Source organism: Scophthalmus maximus, chromosome 3, assembly GCF_022379125.1.
Source record: "Scophthalmus maximus strain ysfricsl-2021 chromosome 3, ASM2237912v1, whole genome shotgun sequence".
Taxonomy (NCBI): domain Eukaryota; kingdom Metazoa; phylum Chordata; class Actinopteri; order Pleuronectiformes; family Scophthalmidae; genus Scophthalmus; species Scophthalmus maximus.
The window spans coordinates 7,041,770-7,053,323 of record NC_061517.1 but is presented as its reverse complement, the minus strand read 5'-3'; the positions used below and the strand labels follow the sequence as shown (position 1 = coordinate 7,053,323).

Sequence of the window (11,554 nt, the reverse complement as noted above, 5' to 3'; positions counted from 1 at the left end):
TCCTATAAACTGTTTTTGGAATATCAAAAAAACCAAAACATCCATGAGACAATCGAAAGACTTCATCTGAACGTCAGCATCCACGCATGCGCGCTGCAGTCATCACAGTATGAAGAGTGAAGCGTACAAGTAGCTCCAGAGGTAAACAAGCTTTCATGTTGCTTATTTACACATTTAACGCTCGCTGTCACATTTGAACATCGGGGGCAGTTGTGTAAACGTCTCCGCTCCCACGACAGCACAGTGGCCGAGACGAAACTTGAATCCTCCTGCAGCTGTCACTGTGACTTTTCAGACTGAGCACAGGCTAAACGGTTAGCTGCGTTAGCTTATCTATTCACAGTCAATGGAGAGACGATACAAGTCCGTGTAACTGGACGAGCTCAACGTACCACTTCACAACTTTGCCCGTCTCCGTCCCTGTGCAGGCGCACTACACACACACATGCGATGTGTGATAGTTAATTACGCCCGTTTGTTTCGTGTGATGCCGTCGCTTGCTGCTCTTTGAGGCTAATACAGTTAGCATTAGCATGTTAGCTACTGTCAAATACCCCAACCAGCTCCAAGGGGGGCCGGGACTATTCTTTTCCGACTGACAGGCGTGACGTCCAATAAGAAGTCTGAACAGGCCTCTTCAGCCGCCTGGGAGCCAATCAGCTTCTTTCATAGGGGACACAGACAATAGCGCCTAAGCTGAGTTTCCTCCGTTATTTGTCTTCTGCTCGAGTGTTGACGTTTTAATTTTAAGCGCGAGTCTAACGTCGCACTGTTCCGACAAGATTATAAGGATTTTATGTAAAAGAATGAACTGAAAAGTTCGTCCGTCTGCAACGCTGTCTGTGACGTTATAGTGACGTGTGTGTGTGTGCATGTTGTCATCACGTTATGTAAATTAGACGCAGACTCAAGCACCGTGTTCATTTTATTAATAATTTTAATATTATGTATTCCATAAACTGATAAAAGTCAGTCAGGTCCTTGTGTCTGACAGTCAATGGAAGTGTATCATTGCCCTTCCAGTATAAATAATCAAATTAAATTTTTCATGGTTATCATGACAAAATTAAACCTTTAAATCTTTGTAAAAATAAAATTGAGTCAGTGGCTCCATAATCATGAGTGTCATCACACTGATGCTGAGCGTTAAATCACAGACCCGTCACATTTGGACCAGGAGACAGAAATCAAGCAGTCACAACAACAGACGTGAGGTCTAAAAAAATGTTTTTATTGCTGCAGTTAGAGCACCAACGATTAGTCAAATTAATTAGTCAACTGACAGATCATTAATCTGCATATATTTTCGGTTCCATGTTCTCTAACGTGAGGACATTTAAAGACGTCAACTTTGGACTGAAATTTCTATCGGAGGATTTTCACAGTTTTAACAATGAATTGAAATAATATTCAGCAGGTTAAATCATGATGATATTAATCCTTATTATTTCTTATTATCATCGCAGCCCTAGCTTCAATACTAGATCTTCTATCTGTACATACCTATCATATATATTACAGAGTATCAGAAACCTGCTGTAACAGTCTCTGTGTACTGGACACATTTATGTAAGTATATGCACATTAACACACCTGTGCATTGTTTTGTTGGCATGATTGAATTTATTGGGACTGTTGGGCCTTGGCGGCTCCACTGAGTGGTAGTTGTATGTCATCATTACCCGTATGCTGTATGTGTTTCCCCTTTTGTGTGTAATTTTATTCGTCTTGGTCGGTGACTCTGACTCTGAATGTGAAAAGTAAACATTGCTGTATATCGCTGCCACCGCAACTTGGACAGGCGCAGGCAACAATCCAACTGTGGTTCAGGCCTCAGCAAACATACACAGTGTACAAATAACGTCTCAGTTCCCCCAAAACCAAAGAAAAAAAAGGAGGTAATAATGTTAAAATTCATGAACTTTACAAAGTATGGAAGGAAGGTACCCAGAGATTCTGATGCCGCAAAATACAGGAAATGTGAATATTCAGAAGTTGTTTTCTAAATATTATTATTATTTGCAAGAGGATTGCATTATTTCTTTCTCTGTATCTGCAGATGAAGACACCTCCGGACAGACCAGGAATCATTTTCGAGGTCGGAGCACAGCTGGAAGCGCGAGATCGACACAAGAAATGGTCTGGACTCTTTAAACAACATGAAGTTCTCACATTTTAAAATTGTAGATTTAGGTTAAAATTTCATTTTAATCACACTTCTCAGTTGACCTGTGACATGTGATTACTTATTTTGATAATCTAAAAAAATCTAATTCTGCTTTTTTTTTGTTTTCCACTCAGGTACACAGCCACGATTGAAAAGATCGACTACGACAAAGAGAAGGTCCTGGTCCACTACCGCCAGTGGAGCCGTCGGCATGATGAATGGTTTCAGTGGAACTCGCAGTACCTGCGGCCGATGGAGCGAGTCAGTCTGAGGAGGCAGGGCATCAATCCACCACACTCACAACCGGTACAATACACCGACTGCGTGCATTTTTGTTTTGTACATCCTGGTGAAAGCTGGACAGATTTTTAACCATCAGTGCCAACATATATGTTATACCGAATAATTGGGCTGAAAGGTTTTCACTGACCCGAAATGCAGAAACTTTCAGTGAAAGATTAGTTTGCACCTATGTGCATGTTGCAGTTTCAGCATTTGATCCTCTTCTCTTTTTTTCTTAGTTACACTTACATTTTCTTTCTATCTGTCTCAGATGTTTGTCTCAGGTACAAAGGTTCTGGCCTGTTGGACAGACTGTCGTTTCTACCCAGCCAAAATCCTCAGGGTCAACAAAGACGGTGAGACTCAGTTCCACCTTTTACACCTACGAGAGACTGTGTTTCTGTATTTTAGTGCTGCAACAGACTTATCAGTCGGTAATTTGGCAGAAAAAAATATCAGTCAAATCTGCTGAAAACTGTTTCAAAAGTGTGGAGACCCCAAAAAGATTTTGAACTCTTTTTTTCGTTTTGTCAGAATCCTACACAGTGCGTTTCTATGATGGCGTAGTTCGGACTGTGAAGCCCACCAAGGTCAAACCCTTCCAGGAAGTAAGTCATACTCTTCTACCATTGGTCCCCATCCGATTAGATTCACAAAACACACCTCCCTTTGATTCTAAGAGCCCTTTTTCTTTTTTTGCACACCTGTGGAAACAGAAGTCCAAATCCGAGAAGAGCGCGGTGGGAAGTGAGGGATGGGAGGAAGGAGAGAGCGAGGAGGAGCATGAGGAGGAAGAGGATGGTGAAGAAAGAGAGGAGGAGGGGGAGAAGAAGGAAGAGGAGGTGGACGAGGAGAAGGTGACATCAGAGGAGACGGAAGGATCTGTGGAGGGGGAAGAGGAGAGGAAGAGGAGGGCGGAAGCGTCATCCTCCCATCCACCAGCAAAGAAGAAAATGGATGGCAGTAAGTCGTTGATCTGATGCCCAGCGCCCACTGTTCATTAACATACAGTCGCTCTATAGATACAGATGTCTGCGAAGCGGGATGGGGAATAATTTTTAAAAATTTTGTTAGGATTCATTTCTTAAAAATCGTAAAACATTTATTTCCCTAAAATTTTCCTACTGTCACAAATTGATGCTTCAAAAAAGGTGTTAAAATCCATTTTGGGTAAGGTGAAGTCCCTCAGACCTGTTGGTGTCCGTGGCTAAACTAGAAATGTAATCTTCTGTACAAGATGATGACGTTTATTAACTGCTCCACCTCCAGGTGGAAGCAGTGGAGATCAGAATCAGCCACTCACTGCTGACCCCTCCCAGTCAGCTGCTCCTAACGACAGCCCCATCGAAAGAGGTAAGCATTATGGAGTATAGTTCTGATAATAAAGTTGTGGTTTGAGCGAATGTGAGGCAGATTTTAGAGGCAGCATATTTATATGTAATGTCAATCAGCTCCACACAAGCTGAAACTGTTTTTACTTATCACTTTATATTTAATAGTTAAACCAATTAACCATGTTTAACATCATATTTAAAATATTTAAAATAAAATGTAGCAAATTGAAAATAACCCTTTTGAAAATTACTGTTAGCAATTGTGGTGAGAAAATATTATAAGATGTGCCCTTTATATTTATATGAAGTAACAGTGTTCATATAAACACTTTAACAGCATCACTGTAATAACACTCTCTCAGTCGTTTCATCTCAGTCTTTGTCTTCTCTTTTCCCCAGACGTCCTGTTGGAGCGGCAGTCTCACCTGCCCACCACACACAAATTCAGCAGAGAACCATGTATGTGTACACAAACACAGACAGATACACACACCACAGTTGGGTCTGTTGAGGTCAGACCATTTGTTCCTTTATATGTTACATATAATTTATTATATTCAATAATGATTCATTATTATTTATAATGAATAAATATTTAAAGAACGCACTGCTCATTGTTTATCCCGTTTCAAAACTGACAACAAATCTATTCCATTTTACAATATGAGAAATATTAACCTTTTTGTCATTCAACAAAAGTTTGATTATTAACCACACACAGCTGTACAATAACTTTAATATCTTTAATAGAATGTCACTTAGTAGAGCTCATATCTCAACCAAGGCCCAACAAGTGGTACCAAATAACACACACTCGTAGATCAATTATGCCTAATTTTCCTCATCAAGATCGATTAGTTATTTCCTGGGAAATCTGTGAAAATGCGAAAACACTATATCAAACAATGCTGTTAGAGAAAGTGATTAGAAATTTCTAGATCCACCCCTTTGTCCCCATCCACTGCAAAAATTGTATTTCTTGGACCATGCCCCATCCCACCACCAAAATCAGTTTTGTGATATTTGCGTAATCATACTGACAGAAACACAAACAAACGGATGGGGGGCGAAAATGTAAAGTCCTTGTTGGAGAAAATATAATGCTCAAGTTTGACATCCAGACTATTCAGGAGCTCTGTGTTTATCTTTTCTTCTCCATGTCTCAGTGTACAGAGTGATAAAGAACCAGCCTCCTCCCATCCTCTCCATTGAGTTGGACCACAACCCCTTCAAGTGTCCCTCAGAGGGCTGCACCAAGTCGTTCAGGAAGGCGAGTCTGTTGCACTACCACATCAAGTACTACCACTTTGACAAGCAGCTGGACGAGGGAGGCAGCGAGCAGGAGGCACCGAGGTAGGTTGATGGCACACACACACACACACACAGTTAGCAGGAGGTAAAGTCATGTTGAATGCTGACTGGGGTTGTTGCAGGAGGAAGCAGTCGTCTTCTGAGGGAGGTGACTTGGCGCCAGACAGGAAGATTGAGAATATCATCTATCAATGTGACGACACAGAGCACAGCACCATGGGAGCAGGTAGGACAGATGCACGTGCACTTACAGTACAAACCATATACTGCAAACAAAGACGGACGAGGCGTCTCAAATTCCTCCCATTGTACAAAAATGAAGTCAAAATATCCCTGATACAGGTGCCGCCATCTTGCACTTTTGATGTCATTTGGATTAATTTTAAAGTGTTTTCAAGTTTACTTAGCTGAAGCTCAGTTATTCTGTCTGACACCTTATCCTGCTGTCTGTGAGCAGAAGTTAAGAAGGACGGAGGGAGGGAGAGGACCGGAGGACAGAGCAGAAAGGAGAGGAAGAACTTCCTGAGGCTCAAACTAAAGAAGAAGAAAAAGAAGAAGAAAAAGAAGAAAAGTCAGTCAGGTGAGAGTTAGTGCCAACATTAAACCAAGTGGCAACCCATCGTCACCCATTGGTTTGTGAACTGCCATTTTGAAGCTGCATTATGTGGTACAAATTATGTCATGAAGTGATCATAATGAAATGGCATTATGACAGGATAAAACTTTTTGCGTGCGTGCAGGGTTTGCATTGCATGTTAGAATAACGACAGTTTCCTTCTTGTTGTCAGGACTCGGCAGCAGTGACGACGAGAACTCAGACAGACCTCCAATCACTCTGAAGCTGTCCACCGGACACAGCAACACGCACTCACAAGGTGGGGGATACACTCATGTTCCTATTCATGTGAACAATACATATTGAACATGAAGATGGTTCCTCACTCGCCTCTGTTCCTCCTCTTTTTCAGTCGAGGACGGCAGCGACTGGTCCACGCTAACAGCCGAGAGCGGTGAGGACACAGCCTCTTGGCCGGCTGCTATGGAGACTGACGAGTGCGAGGTTGTGAGGTGTGTGTGTGAGGTGGACGAAGAGAACGACTTCATGATCCAGGTAATGGGCGCACTCAACAGGAAGACGCAATATTTTTATGACTGTCGTGTTCACAGTGACGTTCCTTCATTAGTGAAGCACTTCACATCTTTTTCTGTCTGCCGGCTATTGGTCTGTGATCATTTGTCCAAACCAGTTGTGAGATGATGTATTGATTGTAACCACATCTTTTGGTGTTTCTCTACAGTGTGAGTCGTGTCTGTGTTGGCAGCATGGAACTTGTATGGGTTTATATGAAGACAACATCCCACATAACTACATCTGCTACTACTGCAGACACACTGCAGGTATAATTCACTTCTTTATGTCCACAGTGTTTGTGTGTCAGGACAATTGCTGCTTTAAATATTTCATTTCACATGTACTTCAATGCCCATAAAATGAAAAATAAAGACCCATGGTCTCAAATGATGTCACTAAGATGGCAGCACCTGTATCCAAGATATTTTGGCTTCATTTTTGTACCGTGGCAGGAAGTGGAGACCAATGACCGCATATGAAGACAATCAATGTCTGTATATGAAGATGATCATTGACTGTCTATAAAGACAATAACTGTAAATAAAGACGACCAACCAGAATGATTAGTGATATTGTAGTTAATGTAAATGTGGATGGCCCATCTCCACTTCCTCCTGTTGTGCAAAAATGAAGCGACAGTGTGCTTTGATTTTTTATGTCCCATCTGCTAACATGAAGAAGGTTGGATTAATGACCTATAGTGCAGCGAGCCACCAGGGGGCGATCATGAGGATTTGGTCTTTATTTTGGGAGCTGACATGTCCATCTTTATTTACAGTGTTTGGTACCACTAGTGAGGATAGCAATGCACATGTTTGGAAACCTTTCCAGAATCTAGACCAGTCAGAGAAAAATCCACTTCTCAGTTAACATTGCAGGTTTTTTATATAAACTGGCCTGTTCAGTTATGGTGATTATACCAAACTGTAGCTGTTGGAAAGATGTGTCAAGTGTGTGTGTTTGTGTGTGTGTGTCCTCTCATCCTGTTTTTGTTTTTTTTAACACTTATCTTCAGGCTGGAGGCGGGCTCAGCGTTTCCTGTCGGAACCAGATCTGCTGATATCTGGTCACATGTTCGGCCTGTCGTGCGTGAAGGAGAACTATTCGGAGATCAACGCCACCAAGATCACACACACCGGCCACCTGCTTGCACACACACATGGCCTCAATCAGGTCCTCAGTGGGCTGCAGCTCAAAATCAGCCTGTTACAGTGAGTACGCTTACGTCACCGCCGACTCATCGCGTCCACGCAGACGCACGTGTTTTCACTTCCTGTGTGCGTCTGTCCACGCAGCTCTCCGTCCCACCCTGATCTGCAGTTGTGGAGGTTGCCATGGAGAAGGGAACAGGGGCTGAGATTGACTTCCAGTCCGAAAGGAGATCCCACTGCCTGTTACGTCAGCAGCGAGCACTGCTACCAGAAGCCCGGAGCATCATGGGAAAAGGCAGAGGAGAGAGAAAAGGAGGAGATGCAGGAAAACAACACTGAGCAGAAGGTAACGGCTGCAGCATGTCCAACACTCAGACCCTCTGTCCTCAGATCCTCAGCTGGCATTAGTAATAACTTGGGGGATGTCTTTAACTTCTCCAACTTTTAAGTCTGAATTCCGTCATTGTCACATACACTGTTTATGTACACACTGTTTTAAAACACATCACTTCTGCCGCATTCACACTACTCTGGAGTTTATTAAATAAGACAGAGCTCAGCACAGAGAGGCACGCTTCATCCTCACAGCACTGAACAGGCTCCTGCTGTTGCTATGAGACCACTGAAAATCAGATTGAGGCTCTGGGCTCACTGTGGTAAATGTGGAACTATATTTATCTCCAATTGCTCTGTGAAATGAACGTGAGCACAATGAAGGCAACTTCACACAGAAAACAGTGTCAACATGAAAACCACAGACTGTGATTTGTCTTTTCCCTGACCTCTGATGTGTTTTCACTTAAACAAATGTTTGTGTTTCTGTAGGAAATAAAGACTGAAGTGACCGACGCTGCTCCAGATGATAATAAAAACGCAGTGTCATACACAGACACACACAGCGACACCAGCGTAAAAACAGAAAAGCACATGCACGCAGACTGCGAGGAACACACACGCACTTGGACACACACACCTGAGCCTTGTCCAGCATCTGAGGCCGAGTGTCAGCTCAACCTGCTGGAGCATGTCGAGTCTCTTCACCACCAGATCAGTGCTAGGATGGACCTGATAGAGCGGGAGCTTGACGGTAACACACACACACACACACACACACACAAGAAGGGTGTCCAGATAAACTTTTTTTCTTTTTGGTCACTCATCCCAGGATGATTAATTAGTTAGACTTTATAGACTTTATGTGTTGTTATATGTCTTTATGATGTGTACTTTTCTGTCACTAGGAGGCGTCTCTATCAGAACAATATCTAGTGATGCTGTGAAGCAGCGTAGGATCATGGGACCTGTTGTGTTTTGGAGAGTCTCCTCCTCTCCAAAACAAACACATTCAATCCAGTAAAAACACAGAATAAAGTAGCTTCAAGTTAAAAATTGATGCAACCGTAAATATAAAAATACAGACTAAAACAGCTAAGTCTTTAATTATGGTCATATGCGAGTATTTATTTTCACTGTACAAACAGAAGCTCTCTCTCCCCCCTCTCTCCAGTGTTGGAGTCCTGGTTGGACCACTCAGGTGAGCTTGAGCCTCCTGACCCTTTGTCCCGACTCCCGCAGCTCAAACAGAGAATCAGACGGCTGCTGCGTGACCTCTGCACTGTGCGACGGCTGTCGGTCTGCCGCTGACACACCCTCAGCGTCATCGCTGACCCTGACCATTGATCCTGCAAGTCACTGCTAGACATTAGGAGCAAAGGGACAGACAGACTGACGAGGCCAACTGTGGTTTGTTTCCACTCAGTCACAGGACACACTCCCTGTATTGGTTGCACTGAGGCAAGAGGGAAAAAGCGACTGAACCGATGATTTTTGTAAGTTGAACTTCATAAAGGAACAAGAAACATTTTCTAAACCGACTCCAGGGCGACTTCACGCCTTGTCCAACCACACAGGCTGTGGTGACGGCAGGTTTGATCAGTGATCGATGGATCTGGACTTTTGATCCACTGCTGTCATCAATCTGTTTGTGTCTGTTTGAGTGTTGACTGAACACACTATGTTATCATACATTTCTAGCAGCTGTAAAGACTAACAAACTTCCTGTTGTGTAAAATGTAACTGCTCTCACACGCACACACACACACACACACACAAACACAAACCTGTAGGATCTGCCTAGATTTTTCCGCAGTGATGCCTTTTATTAGTTGGACATTTCTCAGTTCAAAGGTTTTGTAAGTGTACAGAAATATTTGAGGATTTTTTTTGTTTGTTTTTTTCTTAAAAATCCTATTTTACCCTTTTTTTGAAATTGAAAAATGGGGGAAAAAACACTCAGGTGATCGTAAGGTTTGTTCACAGCAAAATCCATCTATACATCTTTGTTTTGTGACCACACTGGCCCTGTTCACACCGGACATTAACACTAGTGATGGTGTATAATATTGGTTTCATTTTTGTACAGTGTGAGAAAAGTGGAGACGCGTCGTCCATCTTTATTTACGGTCACTGATCGTCTTTATATACAGTCGTTTATCCACACTGTATGAAATCTATTCCTCTCTGTTCATGTTTGTTCATCAGGTTTAAGCAAATTCTACTTTTCTGGATTCACATCAAAAAAAGACAATGTGAGTGAAGACTCCGTTCATGCTTGACCTTTTGGGATCAGTGACTGTAGCAAGACAGTCTAAGCTCACAGCTTCACTTGCTGTAGTCGTGTTTCAGAGCTATCAGCAGCATCTCACGGCCGCCTTCACTTCATGTGTGTGTTTGTTTTGGTTCGTCCTGAAGAACATTTCATGCAGAACACAGTTGGTTCTCAGCATTTTCGCCCCATTCTCAATAAAACCAACACCTTCCTCTGCCGTGACACAAACTGTTTAAAAATGTAAATATGTTAAATGTAATGTTTTATACTCTTATACAAGAATCTAACTGTATAAAGCTGCAGAGTTATTTTGATAAACAGATTGGTTATGAATCTAAAGTGGATTATAAGGGAAGATTGGAGATTCATTCTAGAGAGGGAAAAGTTGTAATTACAAAAAAAATAAAAAACAACATTTTCTTATAATGCGACTTACGTCTCAGCATATTTGGACTTTTTTCTTCTAATACAACTTTTTTTCTCAAAAAGTATCCAGTGTTTCCCCTTGACAGTGGCTCCGATCTACTCTGATGTATTTGGTCGAGAGAGAAAAAAGCTGATGTTTTGCCTCATTTATTGTGAAACATTTTTTTCTTTTCTTTTATTTAATATAAATGCTGTTTGATAACCTAGAGTCAGTTCACCCCAGTGTCAGATGATCCTCTTCAACCGCACAAGGCTGCCTCTCAATAGTAGAGACCTACAGTGGCATCCACCTGAAACACAAACACAGGATTTAGTCGTTTTGTTTGAGTTGATGAGGACCAGCCTGAACATCTCACATTAAGCACATTGAGCTTTAAAGTCAGAAGTGAAAGTTTTTCTTCATTATTTTTGCGCTCTGATTCAAGCATGTCTTTTTTTTTTCCTGAGGATTTCAAGCTTTGATTAAAATGATAAAACTCGTCACTGTGTGGATGTGAATGTGTCGCATTTAGTGGGTCGGGTTCTGCTACCCACCTCAGAAAGAACTGACATTTTAAAAGTGATCAATTTTAATACTTTTCTTCCTCCTGCCTCCAGGTATGTTATTTATATATATATATATATATATATATATATATATATATATATATATATATATATATATATATATATATATATATATATATATATATATATGTTTATTTTGGAAGATGGAATTCACTCACTGTCGAGACAAACGACGTGCTGCTGGTTTTGAAGACGTGATGTTTCTCTTTGATGGATGTGTTAGTGTTGTACAGTATGTTTCTCTGCTGTGTGTTTGTGTTGTTGTTGCTGCTTTAGGTAGGTCAGACAGATGGTCGCACTGTGTGTTCATGGACCAACAGGACACAACCTTATGGTGTGTGTGTGTGTGTGTTACATTAGTCCCTACCCCCTCACTGCACAGTCCATTCAGCCTAAATATGGATTTTCCACTTCTGTTACCCATGTGATGACCACTGTGCATGACAGTGTTGGTCGATCAATCAGGCCTACTTCAGTCCAGAGTGACATCACTTTGTGTTTTGTTGTGAACGTTGATTCTCACATTCTTGGTGTGGCCAGAGGACGGAGATTTTGAACCGATGGAAACTTTTTAAC

The 11,554-nt window shown here is 41.9% G+C and overlaps 1 protein-coding gene across 2 annotated transcripts; it reads left to right on the top strand.

Moving 5' to 3' along the window:
* Positions 1 to 46: 46 nt before the first annotated feature.
* LOC118316642 (PHD finger protein 20) lies at positions 47 to 10,890 on the top strand. Of its 2 annotated transcripts, XM_035644655.2 has the most exons (19): positions 47 to 141; positions 2,060 to 2,139; positions 2,302 to 2,473; positions 2,721 to 2,805; positions 2,984 to 3,057; positions 3,166 to 3,412; positions 3,719 to 3,802; positions 4,183 to 4,242; positions 4,950 to 5,136; positions 5,217 to 5,320; positions 5,552 to 5,674; positions 5,883 to 5,969; positions 6,063 to 6,205; positions 6,393 to 6,492; positions 7,242 to 7,437; positions 7,522 to 7,723; positions 8,203 to 8,464; positions 8,619 to 8,730; positions 8,885 to 10,890. In XM_035644655.2, the coding sequence occupies exons 2-19, from the start codon at positions 2,060 to 2,062 to the stop codon at positions 8,913 to 8,915; spliced, it is 2,349 nt and encodes a 782-aa protein (XP_035500548.1). In that variant the 5' UTR covers positions 47 to 141; the 3' UTR covers positions 8,916 to 10,890. The 2 variants fall into 2 exon arrangements, with proteins under 2 accessions (XP_035500548.1, XP_035500550.1); XM_035644657.2 differs by lacking the exon at positions 8,619 to 8,730 and having other exon boundaries at positions 48 to 141.
* The last annotated feature ends 664 nt before the right edge of the window (positions 10,891 to 11,554 follow it).